The 21,979-nt window shown below is 39.8% G+C and overlaps 1 protein-coding gene across 2 annotated transcripts in view; it reads right to left on the bottom strand.

Annotated features, from left to right (window-relative positions):
• Nucleotides 1-21,979, bottom strand: part of acss2 (acyl-CoA synthetase short chain family member 2) — a 73,967-nt gene that overhangs the window by 29,482 nt on the left and 22,506 nt on the right. The window contains exons 3-8 of one of the 2 annotated variants that reach the window (XM_060836419.1): nucleotides 21,263-21,354; nucleotides 12,711-12,814; nucleotides 12,253-12,325; nucleotides 4,227-4,302; nucleotides 3,904-4,036; nucleotides 3,405-3,449 (exon numbers count right to left, since the gene is read on the bottom strand). In XM_060836419.1, coding sequence (XP_060692402.1) covers nucleotides 3,405-3,449; nucleotides 3,904-4,036; nucleotides 4,227-4,302; nucleotides 12,253-12,325; nucleotides 12,711-12,814; nucleotides 21,263-21,354 — 523 coding nt within the window. The remainder of the gene's footprint in view (nucleotides 1-3,404; nucleotides 3,450-3,903; nucleotides 4,037-4,226; nucleotides 4,303-12,252; nucleotides 12,326-12,710; nucleotides 12,815-21,262; nucleotides 21,355-21,979) is intronic. The other variant, XM_060836420.1, reaches the window with a different exon arrangement.

The following is a 21,979-nucleotide window of genomic DNA, read 5'->3' as shown; positions in this document are numbered from 1 at the left end:
ATAATCAACACGGTTTTGTGAAGGGTAAGTCATGCCTCATAAACCTTACTGAGTTCTTTGAGAGGTGACCAAATAGGTGGATGAGGGTAAAGCGGTTGATGTGGTGTATATAGATTTTAGTAAGGTGTTTGAGAAGGTTCCCCATGGTAGCTATTGCACAAAATACAGAAGCAGGGGATTGAGGGCAATTTAGCAATTTGGATCAGAAATTGGTTAGCTAAAAAAGACAGAGGGTGGTGGTTGATGGGAAATATTCATCCTGGAGTTTAGTTACTCGTAGTGTACTGAAAGGATCTGGGTCCATTGCTCTTTGTCATATTTATTAATGACCTGGATGAGGGAATAGAAGGATGGGTTAGTACATTTGCAGACAACATGAATGTCGGTACAGTTGTGGATAGTGCCGAAGGATGTTATAGGTTACAGAGGGACATAGATAAGCTGCAGAGTTGGGCTGAGGTGGCAAATGCAGTTAAATGTGGAAAAGTGTGAGGTGATTCACTTTGGAAAGAGTAACAGGAATAGAGTTCTGGGCTAATGGTAAGATTCTTGGTAGTGTAGATCTCTGTGTCCATGTGCATAGATCTCTGAAAGTTGCCACCCAGGTTGATAAGGGTTGCTTTTATTGGAAGAGGGATCGAGTTTCAGAACCATGAGGTTATGCTGTAGCTGTACAAAACTCTGGTGCAGTCACACTTGGAGTTTTGTGTACTGTTCTGGTCACCGCATTACTGGAAGGATGTGGAAGCTTTGGAAAGGGTTCAGAGGAGATTTACTAGTATGTTGCCTGGTATGGTGGGAAGGTCTTATGAGGAAAAGGTGAGGACTTTAGGCTGTTTTCGTTACAGAGAAGAAGGTTGAGAGGTGACTTAATTGAGACACATAAGATAATCAGAAGGTTAGATAGGGTGGATAGTGAGAGCCTTTTTCCTCAGATGGTGATGGCTAGCACAAGATGACATAGCTTTAAATTGAGGGGTGATAGACATAGTTCAGATGTGAGACATAGTTTCTTAATTCAAAGAGTAGTAGGGGCGTGGAACACACTGCTTGCAACAGAAGTAGAGTTGCCAACATTAAGGGCATTTAAATGGTCATTGAATAGGCATATGGATGAAAATGGAACAGTATAGGTTAGATGGGCTTCGGACTAATTTCACAGGTTGGCACAACATCGAGGGCTAAAAGGTCTGTACTACACTATAATGTTCAATGCTCTAGGAGTACTCTACTGAGCCTATTCTACCATTCAATTAGATCATTTCAGCCAGCTCAATATTCTCTTTCTCTTTCCAGATCCCTTAAAAGCTTTGCATAACAAGAATTTATCAATCCCTGACTTAATCCAACATTGAATGACACTTAGAGGAACGTTTCAATCTTCTAAGAGCCACTGTGTGCAAAAGATTTTTCCCAACCTCATTCCTGAAATGTCTAGCTCTATCGTTTTCTGATTACACCCCTTGTTTTAGACTTTAAAATCAATGAAAATAGTTTTTCTTTATCTGCCTTATCAATTCTCCTTAATATCTTCGAATCCTCTGACCAAATCAACTCCTTAACTTCTAAATTCCATAAAACATAATCCTTGGTTGTATAATTTCTCTTTATAGTTTAACGTTTGGAGACCAAGTATCATTCTAATAAACCTACTTGCATCTTCTCAGAAGCCAATGTTTTATTCATAAGACTTACTGCTCAGAACTCAGTGCCAACACTACTTTAGTGTTTTCCATTTATTAAAATACTAAAAGCATTAAATGTACTTAAGATTCAGACTGAGGACAGAATTACTTGCAAGCCGAGCTGGCTGTGTTGGTGAAAGCCATCATGTCTTTGCAGAGCATTTTCCAATATCTCAATCTGGACATGGGGTATTTCAAATGAGTATCAAAAACTTGCATTTGATAGGGCGGTATGGTGGCTCAGTGGTAAGCACTGCTGCCTCACAGCAGCAGGGTTCTAGGTTCAATTCCAGCCTTGGGCGACTGTCTATGTGGAGTTTGCACATTCTCCCTGTGGGTTTCCTCCGGGTGCTCCGGTTTCCTCCCACAGTCCAAAGATGTGCAGGTCAGGTGAATTGGCCATGCTAAATTGCCCATAGTGTTAGGTGCATTAGTCAGAGGGAAATGGGTCTGTGTGGGTTACTCTTTGGAGGGTCGGTGTGGACTGGTTGGGCCGAAGGCCTGTTTCCACACTGTAGGGAATCTAATCTAAAAATCGGTTCATTGAAAACATTGACATCTGGCTACAAAAATGGTCTATGAAAATTGAGCAAACTATTTCAGCCTCGGGCGACTGTCTGTGTGGAGTTTGCACATTCTCCTCGTGTCTGCATGAGTTTCCTCAGGGTGCTCCAGTTTCCTCCCACAGTCCAAAGATGTGCAAGGTGAGGTGAACTGGCAATGGCAAATTCCTCAGTGTTCAAGATGTGTAGGTTAGGTGCATTAATCAGGGGAAACATAGGAAATCTGTCTGGGTGGGTTACTCTTCGAAAGGTTCGTGTGGACTTGTTGGGCTGAATGGCCTGTTTCCACACTGTGGGGATTCTATGATAAATCTCCAATTTCATCTAAACAACAGAAGATAAATGGATAGCACTCTAAACTAGAGTTTCAACATACCAACTGAAGGTGAAAAGTTGGGAAATACGAGGACGAGGAAATCCAAATGAAGTAATTTAAGAATAATTGTTACTAGTATGAACGACAACTACCACAGAGAAGAGAGCACTGAGGACTAACAAAGAGCTTTTGTGTTTTAAGTCTGGGGAGGTATAACTTCATGGCATAGAAGAGGCAATAGCAAAGTTCTTAAGTGGTAGGCTATGCCACATAATTCCCTTCTCAATGCAGATCTGTAAAAAAAGTGACCTGTGCTTCAAGTTGAGATTACTTCTGAAATGGTTATGGAGACCAATCACTCTCATGAATGAATAATACAAACGACTCAGCATTCTTTACATTGTCTTTTTCATTATAATTGGGAATTGGAAGTTTTATCGGCTAATTTGAAGTTTCGCAATAACAACCCACTTGTGCAGCATCAGTTGCATGAGAAGGAGACTGAAACAGGGTTGTAACCAATCCTTGCCCAATTTTGATTTGTTTACTAAATCTTCAGGGAGTTAGGGGAAAAAGAATAGAGAAATCCACAAACATTTGAATTCTATCAAATCTCTAATTTTCAGACTTTTACAAATCAGTAAAGTTGTTCAAAATGTGCAGAACAGGACAATCTTAGAAGTGTGCCTACAACTACAACAGTCATCAGTAGACAAAGGACACAGCAGCTGTTATGTTGCGATACAGTTCCACAAATGATGTTAATAAACTAGGGCAGAGTGGGAGAGCAGAGAAACATATAGCAAAGCTAATTGTGCAGCTACATCAAGACTAAAATACCTTTATTTTATGATGAACATTCTTTGCTTTCACATTGTCTTTATCCTGTAGAAAGTTCATAGATGAAAGAAACAACATTTTGGCAACAGCTTTTTCTTTTGACATCTTTATGTTTTTGTAACCATGTCAAATATTCTAGATCTCTGCCATCCAACAATATTGCACATAAATTCCAATGTAATTCTCAGCAGGAAACTGACTAGTCATTTTCATTTTTAATATTAGTGCTATATAAGAATACACAATGCTTGTGGAAAAAAAATCAATGTCTGCTGGTCACAATCGTAGGAACCAAAATAAATTCTCACAAATGTTGGCATGTCAAATAATGAAATGTCAATCATGAACAGTGGATTGAGAAACAAGCAACATGATACTGTATTGTGCAGACCAGGGCAAATTGAATGAAGGAATTCTAAAAAGGGCGAAGGAAATCTCAGCACAATACATGTTATCCTAGTTTGCAATGCTTGCTAAAAATCTCTCTGCTTTTTCTCACCTGGACGTTGTAGCAGGATCGTTTTGCAGGTGGTGACTGTGCATCAGTTGAAGCTTTATCTGCACAAGTTCCTTCTGCAGCTTCTGTACCTCCCAAGTGCTTTACAACAATGCATTTTCCAACAGGGAAGTTCCTTCAAAGAAAATTACTTCAGAGTCAGGAGTAACGTCCACAACACATGAAATTTATTTCTATTGTTTATTTTTAAGAGAAAGGAACAAAACGTTACAGACATGAAAAATTTAAATCAACCTTTTGATTCAGATGCCGTAAAAAGTATGAAATTTTGAAGGTCACTTACTGGAAGTATTACAAATACACACCTCTCTTTGCACTTCTTGAGTGCTTCGTCCACTATCTGTTTCAAGTTTATGGGTTTATCCCCTCTATAAAATCCATCTGAGAAAAGATGATCAAAGCAAGTTCAATATTTACTTCTGATTGTGATACTTTTTTTAGTGCATTGTAAACCACATATAAATCAGCCAGAAAGGAATGTAGTCACCCACTGAATATGCCTGATGAGACCAGTCCTAATTAACCCCTTTCGCATAATCTATCAAAAGATGCCCTGCACAAGCAGCTTTAAAATGTGCGAGTGAAGCCCAGAAAAAAAGAACAATATTCAAAAGCAAGAATCAGTTTAGGGCATTTAGCAACTATTCTGATATTCAATTAGATCATGACTTGTTGTTACCAACTTTCATAATCACCTGATGAAGGAGTGTCGCTCCGAAAGCTAGTGCGCTTCCAATTAAACCTGTTGGACTATAACCTGGTGGTGTGATTTTTAACCTTCATATAATCCACCAATTTTCCTGACATTCCTCAATATTTTTGGTGAACAAAAAAAACTTTTCAATTTCAGGTTTATAATTAACAAATTTACCAAGACTCATCTGTTGTCAACTGCAGATAACTTCAAGTTGCTAGCATTCTTCAAATGAAGGAATATTTTCTAATATAAATCCTGCATGGGTTGACTCTATTTTCCAAAATTCAGAAGTAATTTTTTTTCACCATTCATCTATTCTCCTTGATAAGATGTCTTTTTTTCCCTCCCCCGCATTCTCTCACAGGTTATACACATCACTGGCAAGGCCATAATGTTTGCCCTTCCCAAATACCCTTGGGAAGCTGTAGTCCATCTAATCATTTGATCAAATAACCTCTTAATATTCTAAATTCCAGAACATAAGCCCTACATGGCTGCAACCTCTCCTTCTAATTCAATACTAGCAGCATCCAGTAGATCTAGGCCACAGTTGCTCCAAGGCCAAGATGCTCTTACTATAGTGGGATGCCCAGAACTGAACAGTACAATTATTGTCACACCAGGTTTTGCATACTGCAGAAAATCATTTACTCCTATATCCAGAGGATCAGAATCAAGGCCAGAATTCCATTAGTTTTTATTGAAAAAAAGGTTTTAGGTTTACAAAGTTACAAAAGCAGTACTAAATAGTATGACAACTTTATAATAAAATAACAATAACAGAAAACAAACTACTACTCTATTCCACAGACTACCGAAACATGAAAAAAGCAACAGAACTCTATAAAACTATAATTCAATAAATAACCAAGGAGAAAGAAATAAAATTAAACCAAGTTATGACAAGGTACTTAAAATTATATTTAATGAAATTACTGCAGTCAGCACAATCTCATTGAAGCTCCCCACCATTGGGAGCAATAGTAAATAAACCCGTATTTGTTTGGGATTCCTCCCCCCTGGGGCCCCCAGACACATCTTTCACAGCTACACAAAGGCCCTGAATATTATAGCTGATATGTCTGCATCAATATAATTCAAAAAGGGCAGCTATGTTTTGTAACACAATTTTGTTTTCTGGTGCAACATACTTGTAAGGAAGTCCAGGGGGATGTGTTTCATGACAATCCTACGCTAACTCATGAGTCCTGAGGGTTTCTCTGACACCCAGCTCATTAGAACCTTCTTCCTTGCGCAGAAAGGAAGAATATTAAACGATTTCTTCCCATGCGCAGCCAAAGAGAGAAGATTTGGAAGACCCAAAAGGACAGACACCGGATCCAACTTAACCTCAGTTCCCAAAACCTTTGCCAAAACACCTGCAATATCATCCAAATACCTGCAGAGCTTGTGGCATGACCACAAGCAGTGAGTAAGAGTACCAACCTCCATTTTACATTTAGAGCACACTGGGGACACTCCCGTCTTAAACTTCGCAAGTTGTTCTGGTACCAGGTGAGCCCTATGAAGTACCTTCAGTCAAATAGCCTGGATCCTATTACAAATCAAGATCTTCCAAACATTTTCCCAAATATCCTCCCACATCTCTGAGGAGATTTCCACCCCTAATTCTTGAGTCCAGGTTTATAACCTTTCAATGTCCTTCAAGACATTACTATCGAACAAGTGATAGAGAGTGCTAACCGAGAGGGCGCCTGTAGACTGGAGCACTCTCCTCTCCATGTCCGACTTGTAGGAGTTAACCATCAATGTAGTCTTTTTTATATACCAAGTCTCTAACCTGGAAGTAAGGAAAGAGATCTCTCCTAAGTAGCTCGAATTTCTGACTCAGCTGTTTGAAGGATATTGTGACATCCCCGTTAAATAGATCTCACAAACAGGAGATTCCTCTGGTCTCCCAAAGCTTAAAGCCAGAGTCCATCGAACCTGGCTGAAATTTCGACAGTCCCATTATGGGAGTGAAAGGGGAAGTTTTTTTTGTAAATTGCCCTTGCCTTGCCGCATCATTCTCCGTGCTTTAGGACAATTGGGTTTTTACAGTGATCCATAACAGTTCTCATCGTTTTCATAAAGAACAAATTAATGAGGGGGCATTTTGTCTGGGAGGCCTCAAATGTCTAGCCAGGTTGATCAAGAATCCTGACAGGTCCATTTAGCCACATAGGATAGTACGGAACTCAAATTGGTATTTCCTAAAGTCCGGAAAATCTAGACACCCACCCTGGCTCTTGCGGAAACTGCAATTTATCCAGCCTAATAAGAGGCAGCCTATGATGCCAAGTAAAAGATCCAAGCCAGCTGTAAAGCCTTGGCATTATCAAAGGGAGCATTCTCATGGGATATAATAAACGAGGAGGAACATTCATCTTAACCAACCAAGATATCGGAAGATCTTCCCAGCGCTAAAGGTCCTACCTTATCTTCTCGAGCAACTGCCCATAACTGGTTTTATATAATTGATCGAAAACCGGGGTATTAAAAACTAAATACAAAAGAACCTCCCTGTGACCACCAGATGGGGAAATGGGTTCCATCCCCAAAATTAGATATACTAATAAAACCCCACAGGCATGGCCTCTGATTTCATGAAATTAATCTATACCCTGAAAACAAACCAAATAGATTAATTGCTTGTATTAAGCAGGGCAAAGATGTCATTGGATCGGTTAAAAAGAGGATGTCATCCACATAGAGGGTGATTTTATGCCTACCTAACCCTACCTCCGGGGCAGTTATATTGGGATCTGTCTGGATGGCTTCCGCCAGTGGCTTGATCACCAAATGTAAATAATAGTGGCGAGAGGGGACACCCTTGATGGCTGCCTCTGCCAACACTAAAACTATTTGATCTTATATCATAAGTGAGGACTGCTGCTTTCAGATCACTATGCAGCACTGCCACCCATTTGATAAAAACCTCTCCAAGACTAAACCATTCCATGACATAAAAAAGGTACGACCACTCCACCCGATCAAATGCATTCTCTGCATCCAGAGAGAATACCAAACCCGGGATCGCTCTTTGCTGACATATTTGGACCATATTTAATACTCTTTTAATATTGTTGGTAGACCTACAACCCTCAATAAAACACGTATGGTCCTCCTGGACAATATAAGGCAATACCCTCTCTAGCCTTAACACCAGCATTTTCAACAGGATTTTAAAATCCACGTTCAGTAATATGGGCCTATAAGAAGTGCAAGCTTCTGGGGCTTTTCCTTTCTTAAGAATAAGAGAAATATTTCCTTTTCTCAAAGAAGGTGGGAGGCAGCCCTGACTGAATGATTAATTGTACATATCCAAGAGTGGCCTAGCCAGGTTGTCTATAAACTCCTTATAAAACTCACTTTGAAATCCATCTGGGCTGGGCACTTTACACTCTGGAGCTGCCTCATCACCTCCTGTATTTCCTGAATTGTCAGGGGGGCACTCAGAAAGGACACCTGCTCTGAGCTTACATCGAAAGGTGCATGGTCTTAAAAAAGGACTCCATTTTCATCATTCTATCCTCATAGCCCTCCGACTGATACAGCTCAAAATAAAAAACTTTCTAAATGCTGCATTAATCTTTTTTAGCATTGCAAGTAAAAGTACCAGCACTCTCTCTTGTGGATGTAACAGATTGGTGGGGGGGAAGAAACCATTCTTCTTTTTGGCCAAGTATGCTAGATATCTTACTCAGTTTATCACCATCCTCAAATAATCTATGTTTCGCAAAAGACCTGTCCCTCTTTGCTGTTTGGGTAAGTGCAGCATTCAAAGTAGCTATACCGCTGCAATTTAGGTAGAGACAGCCTATCAAAGTATGCTAACTCAGCTGCCTTCAGGCAAGCCACGAGCAAATGTTGCTGTTCTCCTCCTGTCATTTCCGGGTCACAGAGTAAGAAATAATCAAACCCTGCGCATAGGCCTTGGCGTACCCAACAGCACCGATGGGTTGCTGTCCGCACCTAAGTTAATATCCCAAAAAATTTTAAACTCCCATGAAAAATACTCTATAAACTTGCCACCTTTCAGGAGGAAAGGGTCCATGTGCCTGTGCCGGGAATCCGTCCTATCACCACTGGCCTTGACTGCCATGTCACTGCTGCATGATCAGAAACAGCAATATTCCCTATTCTGCAAGATAGCACCAAATTCTAAAAGGTCGATGGGACACAAAAACCTGTCAATTCTAGTACAGCACTTATGTGGATTAGAAAAAAAAAGGTAAAATCCCTACCTTTGGGGTGAAGACATCTCCATACGTCCACCAACCCCAACTCCTTGTTCAAGTCAACTATAAGTCAAGATTGCAGAGACATACCCACAAGACCCCTAGGCATCCTGTCCACCTCGAGGTCAATAATATAATTAACGTCTCCCCCTATAATTGTATGATGCGCCGTAAAGGCCATTAATCTAGACAGTGCATCTGCTAAAAATTTAAATGGATGTGCTGGGGGAGGCAATATATATTCAGAATCCCATATTCCTCTCCATGTATTAAAGCTTTAAGTATTATGAATTGCCCATACTCCTCCATAATTTGGCCTAGGGTTTGAAACGGGAGGTTTTTCCGGATGAGAATGACCATTCCTCTACTTCGAGTTAAAAGATGAGAAAAACATATGGACGAATCCTCCCTGTTGCAACTTCAAATACTCCTTATTGGTTAAGTGCATTTTTTGTAACAAGGCTACATTGACCCTCTCCTTTCTAAGGCTTGACAGTATCTTTTTTTCTCTTAATTGGTGAATGACACCTCTTAACATTCCAGGTGCACCATTTAAGCGAATGGCTAGCTATGATCATCCAAAACAGTCAGTGACCCCGGGAGGAAGAACCCCACTCATAGTGCAGAGAGTGAAAACCATAAACAGTTTGTATAAGTTTAAAAATGCAAGTTCCAAAACTACTAAAATCAAGACTTCTAACAACTGCTTCTACAACATATCAACATTTCACGTAACTGAAAGGAGATTTTCCCTCTTGTCCACTGCGGGTGCTCATACCATCCAATAATCTCATCATGACTCCTTCTAGCTGTAGTTAGGCCCCCGCCCCAGACAACACAAAGAAAGGAAAAGAAAACAATATCTTATGACAAGAAAGTTAAAAGTGGGTACCAACTTATCCCCTCCATCCTGTAATCCTAGGCACTTCTGGTTGAACAACAAAAAAAATTTAATATATGACCTCTCCCCTCTTCCCCCCCACCCCCAATCCAAAACAAAATATGCCTGGAAGGGGGCCAGAAGGGAAAGGAAACAAAAAAAAGAGAGATCATTTTGACCCCAATGTATATTAACAAGACGACCAAGACCACCCCTCCGACAACCAGGCAAAATACAGGGAAATATAAATAATTGTCCATATAATTCAAGCCAGTCAGTCTATTTTAAAGCATCCAATAAGTCCTTTGCCTTTTCTGGTGAATCAAAGTTAAACACGAACCCCCGCTGCTGAAATGCAGTATCGCCGGATATCTATGGAATACTAGATATTCAGGTCCCTTTTTACCTCATCAAAGGCCTTCCTCTTGTGAATCACAACTGGAGAAAAGTCCTGAAAAAACATGATTCGCAATCCTTTATATACCATAGCTTGACAATCCTTCCCCAATGTTCTAGAGGCTTCCAGCATTATTTGTTTGTGTCAATAGTGCTGGAGTCACACTAGGACTGGGTGGGGGCATTGGTCCGATCTGAGGCTGCACATTGTGACCTGGTGGGCCTGCTCTACCCACACCCAGCCTACCACAGCCTCCTGCCTTGGAAACTGTGTGAGCCATTGCTCCAGAAAGCTGACAAGTTGGCCATTTTCCTCCCCCCGTTCGGGGAGCCTCAGCAACCAGATGTTCTTCTGACGACCTTGACTTTCGAGGTCGTCAACCTGCTCCTCCACACTCGGCACTCGAGTGCCAGAATCTGACCCACTAAGGATTCGACTGCAGTCTCAGAAGCTATGGCCCGTTGCACTGTCTCCCCGACACGCTGGGTCTCCAGGTCTCGCCACTGCAGTGTGACCGAGATCAATTCAAGCCCAGCACGGGTCTCTTCCATCGACTAATCTATATTCTCTTGGAGTTTCAGAAACTCCGAGATCAGGCTCTGTTCTGCAGGTGAGTTCCCGGGGGAGGTCACGAAGGCTGATGCTGCGGCCATGGGTGTGTCCGTTGTTGCCGGGGGGGGGGGAATTGCTTGACACAATCCCAGTGCTTCTTTCCCCCTAGTCATCTTCTAAACTGCACCAGACTGTTCAGAACTAGTATTAAATAATTCTAAACGGTTGGGAAATAGTTATTTCCGACAAATTAAACAGTAAAGGGAGGGTGAGTGCCCCACTTTGTCTGGGTTCTGGTGCACAGCTCAGCAAAGCAGACCTCCTGGGTCGCTGCCATCTTGACTCCTCATTAGCCTTTTTAATAGTGTTTTGTCCATTCCCAGGACAGTTTTATTTTCTGTATATGATACATTAGTGGAGTTGGATCACCATTTAGAAAGAACACTGATTCAACTCTTTAGTTTCAAAGCAATATCCTCACATTTACCTATAATGAAATCTATTTGCCATGCATGCTTCCAACTGTATTGCTTTTACAGTGCTCCCTATCTTTTGTCATTGGCAAACTTGAAATTATTATCCCTTCACCCAGCTTGCTAATAAATACCTCGAGTAGTTCAGCTCCAAACAAAGGTCAATGCTGAATATCAATCTGCTTTCAGCCTGAATGCCAGTGTATCTCATGCAACAAATTCTTGTTACACCTTTCTGGCTAGAAATTGTTAATTGCCTTTGATAACGCAGCTTGTGTAGTGTTTACCATGCACGTTCATTTGTGCAAATAACTACAAGTATATTTGTATGCCAGTGCAAACATTTCAAAAATGCACAAATCTCACTACTCTCAGTGTGTGACCAATCAGAAAGAAGTTATCCCCATAGATAAAGTTGGTAGTTTAGTGGTGATATCACTGGATTAGTAATCCAGAACCCCAGGTTTCCAATTGTGGGGTGGGGGGTGTGAATATTTCGAAGGCGAATTATATGAGTCTGATCTCTGACCTCAGAGAGGGTCAAAGATTGAAGAGGGGTCCTATCCAATCAGTAAATTTGGTGCTTGAGAACTGGGGTTTTTAGTTTTTGGGGTGTGGGACAGAGAGGGAGTATGTGCAGCCAAGCAGAAAACACTCCTGTTCATACTGCTCTACAAGACGACAGTACCTATTGCCTTCTCTCCAAGATTGTCCTCACTTGGTGCTGTTTCTAAGTATGGCCACGGTCTGGTAAACCCAGCTGGAAACTTAAACTTGAAAAGGGGGTTAGATCAGTCAGTTGCAACCTCATTTACATTTTTAAAATCCCAATACACCTACACTACCCCACTCATCCAGCCAGACCAAAGCACACAGATCAGCAAACTGGAACTGGTTTCCTGGGCAGGCTTAGAATCTTTGCTCATTTAAATCCCCTTCCCCAACCAATGCAACCTGCACAGTCACATTAAAATTCCCAAATACATTGAAACAACAAATGAAGTACTTCACCAGTAGTGCAACAGAAGCCCTGAAAATATTGCTACAGATTAATTGATAGGCAGAATTTGGTACACAAGCTGTTTATTTACCTGCTGTAACTAGCAGAGAACAGTAAGAATCCAGAATTCGTTCACATAGAGATTCTGCAGAAAATCCTGCAAACTGAAATTTAAAATGAAAATTATTTGACAGCTCAATAACAGCGAATTGGATTTACATTGATCATCTGGATTTAATTGCTTGAATTTGCTAAAATGAAGTCAGAGTTGCATGCTTCTCAGCATTCACAAGGATGCTGCCATTAATCCCTGGTGGGCTGGTTATGTCGATACAGCAGCAACTAGAAGAATATAATATACCTAAGTTTTTCAGTATTTAAAGTGAGTCCCATTCTGTTTGTGTTGGATGAGAAGGAGATTTCTTGAACTCAGTTACCGAATTGATCTGGTCAATTAAAGTATTTATTAAATAATTATTTAAATTTTCAAATTCCCTACAATTACAGTAATCATAATAAAAGGAGACTAGCAACTGTATTTTTTCTTACCACAATGGAATGTATTGCCCCTATTCTGGTACAAGCTAACATGGCAACAACCAGTTCTATTATCATTGGCATGTAGATTGAAACTCTGTCTCCTTTCTTCACTCCTGTGGATTTTAAATAAAAAGACATAAATAGTTGCATATATCATGACAGGAAGCAACATTTTTTGGTTCTGGTTCATCCAGGGACATCCAAATTAAAACAGGGCAAGAGAGTATGCAGCAACTAAAATTTATACCAGACTGTGTATCATTGTATGTTAGTGAGTTCAGATTTAAAATTTAAACGTTTAACTGTTGTTTTTAATCTACACAAGTTATTTGTTCCAATCAGTATACCAAAACAAAACACTGTGTCCAAATCTTTACTGTAGAACATCTTACAAAAAAGTGAAATAATGGTTACAAGAAATCAACATGATTTATTTCTGTCCCCTCCACTCCCCCGGTCAAAGGTAAAAGCCAAAGCATAGATGACCAGATTCATATCCAGTCAATTCCTGTGCTACTGGTGGTCATCCGAAAATAACTTTGGACTGAATTCCACCACAATATTTCCCATAGTTTCTTTTTGGGGAGAAATGCACTAGTTGTTTTTCTGAAAATTATGAACAGAAAATTTTAATAAAACTGAAGAGTAATATGAGCAGCCAGTATATGTCGCTTCAAAGTATCTAATCATCTGCAATTACTAACCTGGGTCAAATTCAAGACAAAAACAATTCAACATGACCATAAAATTCATTCAACTGGAAAATTCAGTAACCGGATAACTTATGGTTATATGAAACAATAGAATGTTAAATACAGTACTGTATTGTTAACAGAAATAACATTCTTTAAACAGATATAACAGAACATACGTTAAATATTATTGCAAGGAAATTTATCAAGTCAGATATATGATTAGAAAATTAAACTACTGAGGTTGACTGAACTATATACAAGAACTTGAGGCATCAACACATACTGTCTTTAGATCATACTTGTGATCCTCCATTGTACAAATTATCCACACTCAATCTACTGCTGTAGAAAGGTTAGTTATGCCACACAGGTGAAGTTAAGAATGGACAGTCATAATCAGTATGGATTCCACACAACACATCACATACTTGTACTAAATTCCATTATGCACTATAGCAAATGCTTTAATTTTTTAAAAAAGTGTAGTGGAATTCAACATAAGCACGTTACAAAAACTACAGTGAAATCATGAATAGTCAAATTCAGTTACCCTGAAACTCTAGTTGTGACAATGTTGTCAGCCATTTTCACCAATAGAATAGAAAATAAAGCAGAAAGATACCTGCTACAAGCTGAGGTGTGGACAGTATCTCCAGATTTGCAAAATCCGTGCAGGCATGTCATATGACTGTGCCAACCATTTGGAGAAGAATCAGACAACACTATAGTGCACAATCTACATGTATGGCTAAACCTGTAAAAGATAAAAACCACTACCATTCGGAAACAAAGTGAAGTTAACACAGCAAGTAAAATCTAAGTTGTGCAAAGCAAAAGTGGACAAAAGATGTGGAAGATGCCATCAAGTTTATCAACTGTTCTCACGTCTAGCCAACAAAGAAGCTCTGCTAATGTGGTCCAAGTCAGCTCAAAACAAAGAAGGTTTCCATCTCTCGCCCAATTCTGCAATAAAAATATAGTCACCTGGCAAGAGGCTGAGCCACAAAGAGTTAACTGGAGTGATGGACAACTGGACAAATCCAAAACATGGTACAGTATTATCCTTCACACTGTAGGCAGTGATGGCAACAATGACAGACAACTGGCTAAGCGATCATATCAGTGGACTGACAAATAAACATAAAAAGAGATGTTTTTGATGTGGATGAAACCAGACTGTTTCACTGTCTTTGATTAGGTCATTCTTTCATGGTTAAACATGAAACGTGTAATAGTGTAAAGCAAAGCAAAGAACTTGCCACTGCTAGGGTTTGCGCCAACGCAAATGGCACTGAAAAGCTGCCACTTCATGTGACAGGAAATTCCAATGCCTTTGCAATGTAACAGGCTAACAGACCACCTGGATGCGCTCCAGCATTTTTGAGATGTGAATCAAGAGAGTTGATAAAACCTATTAATGGACGAATAGGCAGATTGTCATATTTATAGACAACTGTCCTGCACATCCAGAGATCACTGGCCTGGACATTCTTGCATCCCAAAAGCATGGTCAAGCTCCAGTCAAAGGATCAGGGGTGATTCAGGGCCTAAATATCAACTGCTGATGGTAGCTGGTCTCTCAGGTTATTGAAGCCACTAATAAGCAGATATAAAACCTGACTATTCTAGATTCCAGGTGTGAAAAATGGTGACAGAGGCCACAATTGGCAACGGCTTCCAACTCGCTGGATTCAAATGGGCTATGACTGTGCAAAATGCTGACAATTTGAGAGGAGCAGGATTGAGCCAATTGATCCAATGGCAAGAGTCTTTTCATTCTGGTATGGGAGGCAGTCATGGGAGTTCCATCAGGAACAACAATTGAATCTTACTCTGAGTGGATGGCATAACAGAAATTTCAAGTGAGGTGATCGTAAGTCTGTATGTTTTTCAGCCTAGTCCAACAATTCTGAAAAGCCTGATTATTATTCACCTGCTCTCATTTCCTTCGTTGAAGGCAGAAAGACCAGAGAGATGCTCCAAGATTATTTAATTCAGTAGTAAATCAAGGAAAAATGGTTGAATGCATTGATGATATGGTAGATTGTATTGCCCTTGTCTGAACAAAGCAGAAAAAAAAGTACTGAATTTTTCAAATGCTAATAGCCAACAATGCCTATTACTGTTTAAGATTCTGGATTAGTGGTGCTGGAAGAACACAGCAGTTCAGGCAGCATCCGAGAAGCAGTAAAATTGATGTTTCAAGCAAAAGCCCTTCATCAGGAATAAAGGCAGAGAGCCTGAAGGGTGGAGAGAAAAGCTAGAGGAGGGTGGGGGTGGGGAGAAAGTAGCATAGAGTACAATAGGTGAGTGGGGGAGAGGATGAAGGTGATAGGTCAAGGAGGAGGTGGAGTGGATAGGTGGAAAAGAAGATAGACAGGTAGGACAAGTCATGGGAACAGTGCTGAGCTGGAAGTTTGGAACTAGGGCGAGGTGGGTGGGGGGAGAAAGGGGAATTGAGGAAACTGTTGAAGTCCACATTGATGCCCTGGGGTTGAAGTGTTCTGAGGCGGAAGATGAGGCGTTCTTCCTCCAGGCGTCTGATGGTGAGGGAGTGGCGGTGAAGGAGGCCCAGGACCTCCATTACTGTTCTAAGGTGTGAACAAAATCTTTTAAAAATACATTTTTCATTCATTTTCTGCATCACCACATTTTCATTTTTCTAAAAATGTTTGTGGGTAAAATATGATTATATAGGGGCATCCTCAGACATCTCGAAGCCAAGTTTACACACATTTACAGGCATGTCCACAATTTTACTGTATATTCTGCTACTTTTGAATTGCACTGGATTTTCCACCCTCTCAACTTCACTGAACATGGGGATTGACAACAGCTGCATAAAAGCACAGAATTCTTTTCGGTTTGAAACTAGGATACCAAATGCTTTATCCAACTCAAAAAGTAGATGCACCCCATATTGGAATTGTGTATACACACCTGTATATTTTCTGGCCAATGCATGTACAAACATTCAATACACTTGCATTGAAATTCATTCTGCACTTGTATTATCATTCCCACATAAAGAATTTAAGTTACTCAAAAGGACTTCAGAAGAACAGCCAATGCCTCTGGATATCGCTAGGTTTTACTGAGAAGCAGAATATTTATAACAAAAGTAATATGTCAATTTTATTATTGTTTTATGGAGAAAGAACATGTTGTGCACTTGTCACTTTTTTTTTTAAGTAAGCCTATATCCATAGCGATACTAGGGATAAAAATATTAACTGCACCTCATCTAATAACATCCACCTCAGTTGGACGCTGTTCAAATTGTAATGAACACTTATCTGTGTGCCAATCTATGATCCTTTTGATAATTAAAGTGAATGGATGGAAAATCCTGGTCATTTCATTGGGTTGTCAACCTGCCAAGATTGCCCAGAATTCTGCACAGTTTGATCTCCTGGACATTACGGTGAGCAACCAATGACAAAAATCTGAAGTGCTTTAAAAAAGTAGGTGCTTTTTCTCCCTCTTATTTGGACACTTTTGTTCACTGTTGATGGAAATGTTGGTCTGGAGATTGGTAAAGACAGTTTAACAGGGCAAAGTAATTGCACATTGGCACTCCTATGATAATACTTTCAAGATACTTTCTTACAGGTCTGACAACTCTAGCTCTCAGTGCAACAGCTGAGCTGACACCACTGTAAATCAATATGATGCATAATTGACTCAAGTAAATTGTTCTAGTCATACCAGTCCAATCTATGTCTACATTAAAACCTAAATTTTCCTGGTGGTGGATATTGAATAAAAGATTTGTACACTTTGTGTCTGTCACTGTGTCTCACACCTGCACACACACACACACCATGGGTGCTGGGAAAAAATAAGCACTACCGCAGTTAGGCAGTAGTGTGGGGGAAATTAAAAAAAAATAAACGGGAGCTGATGTGAAGGGCACTGCTTGTCACTGGACCACTCAGGTGTTTTCCCTCTTGAGAGTTGGATCTGTGTGAAGGTGTCAGAGGGGAAGGGGACTATCCCTGAACCAGCTACCAAAAAAGAAAAAAAAAATCTAACCAAGAGATGTACTGCCCTTTGATGTGAAGGGCACTGCTTGTCACTGGACCACTCGGGTGTTTTCCCTTGACTTGAGTGCTGGATCAGTGAGAGGGTGTGCACCTGTGCAAGGACTCTCCTGCTCGAAAGTGTCAGAGGGGAAGGGGACTATCCCTGGACTAGCTGCCCCACATAAAAAACAATTAAAACCTAAAATTAAGGCAAGTGGAACACACTCAGTGAATTATAGACCAATCAGCAATTCGTTGGTGGTAGGAAATATAATGGAATCTCTACTATTAAAAAAACAGAATAGAGAATATAAAAGGAGGTGAAATGTGATATGAAAATCAAAGTGGATTTTAGAAGTGAAAGAACTGCTTGATTGAAATCACTGACCTTTTTGAGGAGGGAAAAGAAATAGATTGGAGTGATGCACTGGGAATACTTTATCTTGATTTTCAAAGATGTTTGATGTGATACCACATAATAAAGAAGGTCAGATAACATGGAATGAGGAGGGAAGTAGATGGACAAATAGCTAATTGGCTCTGAGAAAGAAAAAAAAGTGGGTAGAGGCAAAGTGTAGTTAATTATAGTGGAAGAAGGTGGGGAGAAGTAGGAATTATGTTTGAATCATAACCATTAGTTTTTATGATGGCAGGACAGGCAACATTAGCGCATGGATGGTAACACCTTGCCTTCTTATACAGAAAGATTAGATCCATAATCCAGCAAGGTTTCATCCTACACAACGGCACAAAAAGCTGAAATATTGAAGTAATGAAGTCACTTTGGTGGTTTTTACACAACTACATTGGTCCACCAGAGTCTTCACAGTAATAGAATGTAAACAAAAAGCAAATTAATGGTAACTAAATTCCAGCATGGAATCAAGATGGAGCACTTTCTGATTTGACCAAAACCTGCACTACCCATTGGTGCAACAAAAACTTCATAAATGCCTTTGAGCTCATCTTCTCAAAAGACAGTTAAGACATCAACTACCTCCATTATAAAGAAGAGGACTAATTCCATTAAAGTACTGCAAACACCTGGAAACTGGGTTGGATTGGGATGCAGAGAATCAATAATAGGATGTCTCAATTACATCACAGGATCTGTTGCAGAACACAAGCACAAACCAATTCAAAGAGCTGTCAGCTCTGACACTTTTATCAAAGAAATGCATAAATTAGAATATATTGACCATGGCCAAATTAGAGAAGACATTCTTCAGTGTAAAGAGAATCAAAATTGCCTGACAAAACAGTCCATTTCAAATGCCGACAATTGACAACACCATGATGTCATCTCTGGGGGCGGTGGCATCAATGTCAAATTATCTGTAACCAGGTGGCATAAAGTTGGTAAATAAGACCACATGTTCAATGTACAGTTTGCATTAACAATCATCAGCTACTGTTTCTGAAGCAGAAGCAGAACATGATTTAGAAAATCACACAGAAGTTGAGGAACAAGAAAGATAAGCGATAGACACAAAAGTCAGAAAACCATTTATTCTTTTTATCTTACAAATCATTTGCACGCTGTATGATCATTTGTGAACTTAAATTTTTCATGAAAAGTTAAAGATTTAGTACTATTTAAGACAGAAGTATTTGCCACTTTTGATATTAAAGGAAATTTCATTTCAACCAAAGCTGCTAGTACCCACTTGCCATGTTTTGTCTGTTCTAGTTTTGTTTGAACCACTATTGCACAGGTCACAGTGTCCTGTTACCAAGTAACAGCATGACTTTGCAAAACAAGTCTCTAATATGGCATTGACAAATAGTTGACATACTATTTTTATCTGATTAAGTTTCAGTGTGACATTACACGGGCTGCTATATATTATAGATTCTTTGTTTGTTTTTTGTGCCATTTACCCAAAGGAAGAAACTCAAGAAAAAGATTCAATACAAATACTGAAGGTATTGCTACTGCGTAACCTCATTTCCTAATAATAGGAGTGAGCAAAAATGAAAAATGAGCTGCTGGAAATCAAGATGTAGCTCATGTGAAAATTTCACATGAAGCATGCAAAAAAAAAGAGTTACCTCTGGAAGGTAGGCCACCCCGTCATCCAGGATAAATGCTGGGATGAGTCCGGCTCTCCTTGAATGGCTTGCCACATATTAATGTTTTTTCAGAGGATGATTAATTAGCTTTGAGGTAGGTCTTCTGTCCATTTCGGGAAGGAGGCCCTGGCTCAGAGGTGTGGGTGGACTGGGGGCCAGCAGCAAAACCACAAGCAATGAACAGCACCGGTATCACAGCACCTGTACAGAATGAGTAACCTCAGGTCTCAAAATCCAGGCAAGTGCTGAATCTTGCCAGGACTGCAGGGTGCAAATCCAAAGGCAAAACGGTGAGTCAAAGTTGGAATGCACTGATTGGACAAAGGGGCCCAGGAAAGATGCAAAATCACCCTGGTAACTTTCCCTTTTCTAGCCAGCAGTCCACAGGGTGAAACCTATCACGCCGCACACTGAGCATAGGTCTCTTCCACTCTGTTAAATCACAGCAGCAGCGAAGGGATGAGGCCCTTAACTACAGATTAACTGATCTCAACTGGGCCAGGGATATGCAACTCACTAGATGTTTCCAGCCTGTAAAATTGTGGTGGGTATGGCAGCAGATTCCACTGATAGGACAGTACTCTAATTTACCGATCAACCCACCTGCTTTAATGCCCACGGGTAGACAATAAAATTCAGCACCAATACGCTAAAAGGAATTAAAAATAGATCAGGGACACCAATACTTCAATCACTAAAGTAGTGACATAAGTAAACAAACTCTACAGCTTCCTTCTAGAGGGTTAGAGCTGAGAAATAAAGTTATGCTAAACTAGTAAAAAAATGTTTGTTAGACCACTCTTGAGGTACTGTATGTAATTCTGGTTGCCATGTAAGAAAAGTGATATTGAGGTACTTGAGAGAGTGCAAAGATGGACAACAAGGAAGTCACCAGGAATGAGGGATATGGCCAACCTTCGAAGTGAAGGTCGAGGTGCAACCTAACCGGGATTTTTTAAAAATTGTGATGGATTTCAATAGAGTGGAGAGAGAATATTTTCTCATATGAGGACCAGCTAAACTAGAAACCATAATACAAGTCACCAAGAAATCAAATAGGGAATTCAAAAAAAACTTTGACCCAGAGAGCGAAAAGGATGTGATTGCTGCATCTATATTTGCTTCAAAGGGATGCTAGACCAACATGTCAGACGAACAGAACAGAGAGTTAGAGCTCAATTAGGTTATGGTACTACAGCTGGATGAGGAAAGACAGGAGAAGGCTCAATTAGAGCATATTTGCCAGCACAGAACGTTAAGCCTGCGCAGTGCTGTATAATCTTTAAGGCGTTAACTAATACGTAATACTAATGGTTCTCTTGTAATGAGCATTTTGACTTCTTAAAATTGCAGCAACAGTAGGTTAAGAATAGCAGAAAATGTTTGAATTATATCTTTAAAGATAACTTCCCCATGTTGTGAGAAGTGCCTAGTGTTCATAACTCAAAAATAAAATCATGTACTAATCAATAAAATCCATATAAAGCTATTCTGAGGGCAATGCTAGGAAACAGTGCCACGTGCATCCTTGGCTTTGCCAATTTAATTAAACCCTGAATAAAAATTCAGATAACTAAATCCTGGGTATGTATCACTCATTTGAGTTTTTTAAAAAATGTGTTCATGTCCTTTTACATTTTCTGAATGTAATTAATTTGCACAGACACTGACACATTAGTCATATCAAACATTAAAGACCTTATATTTGATTTTGATCTTTTATAAAACAGGGAAAATGAATTAGGGAGATTTTAATTGAGGAGCTTACCATGAGATTGCAGGACATTGGCAAATTTGCAGACCTGCTGCAAGAGTTCTTTGTAAGTTATTTGCATACAATCTCCAGGATCATTCCCCTCCCTGCAATCAAATAACAAAGTTATATTTCTACTAACCTTCTGCTATTTAACACTATGCATCATATGAATTAAGACACAGAATTAACAATAATTTACATGAAAGAGGAAGTAACATTTATTGTTCAAGAGATTTGAAAAGAAAAATATATCAGTACACAAGATCATGAATATTGCAAGTTGTAGGCTTTCTACCTTTTCGAATAGATTCCTGGTTGTGTCTATGATGTAGTAGAGAAGACAGGCGTTTTCAAACAGAAAAATTTGGCAACGGGCAATGAATTTTGAGGGTGAAAATAGTTACCAACTCATCACCATTTTCTAGTAGCCCACTAAAAATTATAAGTAGAGCTTTGATATTATATCAGATACCCCATTCTGCCAGATGTGGAGGATTCAAATGGAATGAATATACAATTTTGGAAAAAAGTGCATTTGCATACGAATCAGTAACCGGGTATGTCCCTCAAGACTGCTCTGATATTCAAGGTGATCGTGGTTGACCGGATTACTCCACATTTCTGCCCACCCGAATCACCTTGCAGCCCCTTGTCAATCAAGGATCTATCTCTGTCTGAAAAATATTCAAATACTCTGTTTTCACTCCAGTTTGAGGAAGGGCATTCCAA

Source organism: Hemiscyllium ocellatum, chromosome 15 (assembly GCF_020745735.1).
Source record: "Hemiscyllium ocellatum isolate sHemOce1 chromosome 15, sHemOce1.pat.X.cur, whole genome shotgun sequence".
Classification (NCBI taxonomy): Eukaryota; Metazoa; Chordata; class Chondrichthyes; order Orectolobiformes; family Hemiscylliidae; genus Hemiscyllium; species Hemiscyllium ocellatum.
Note: the sequence above shows the minus strand (reverse complement) of the source record. Positions and strands in the feature narration are given on the sequence as shown.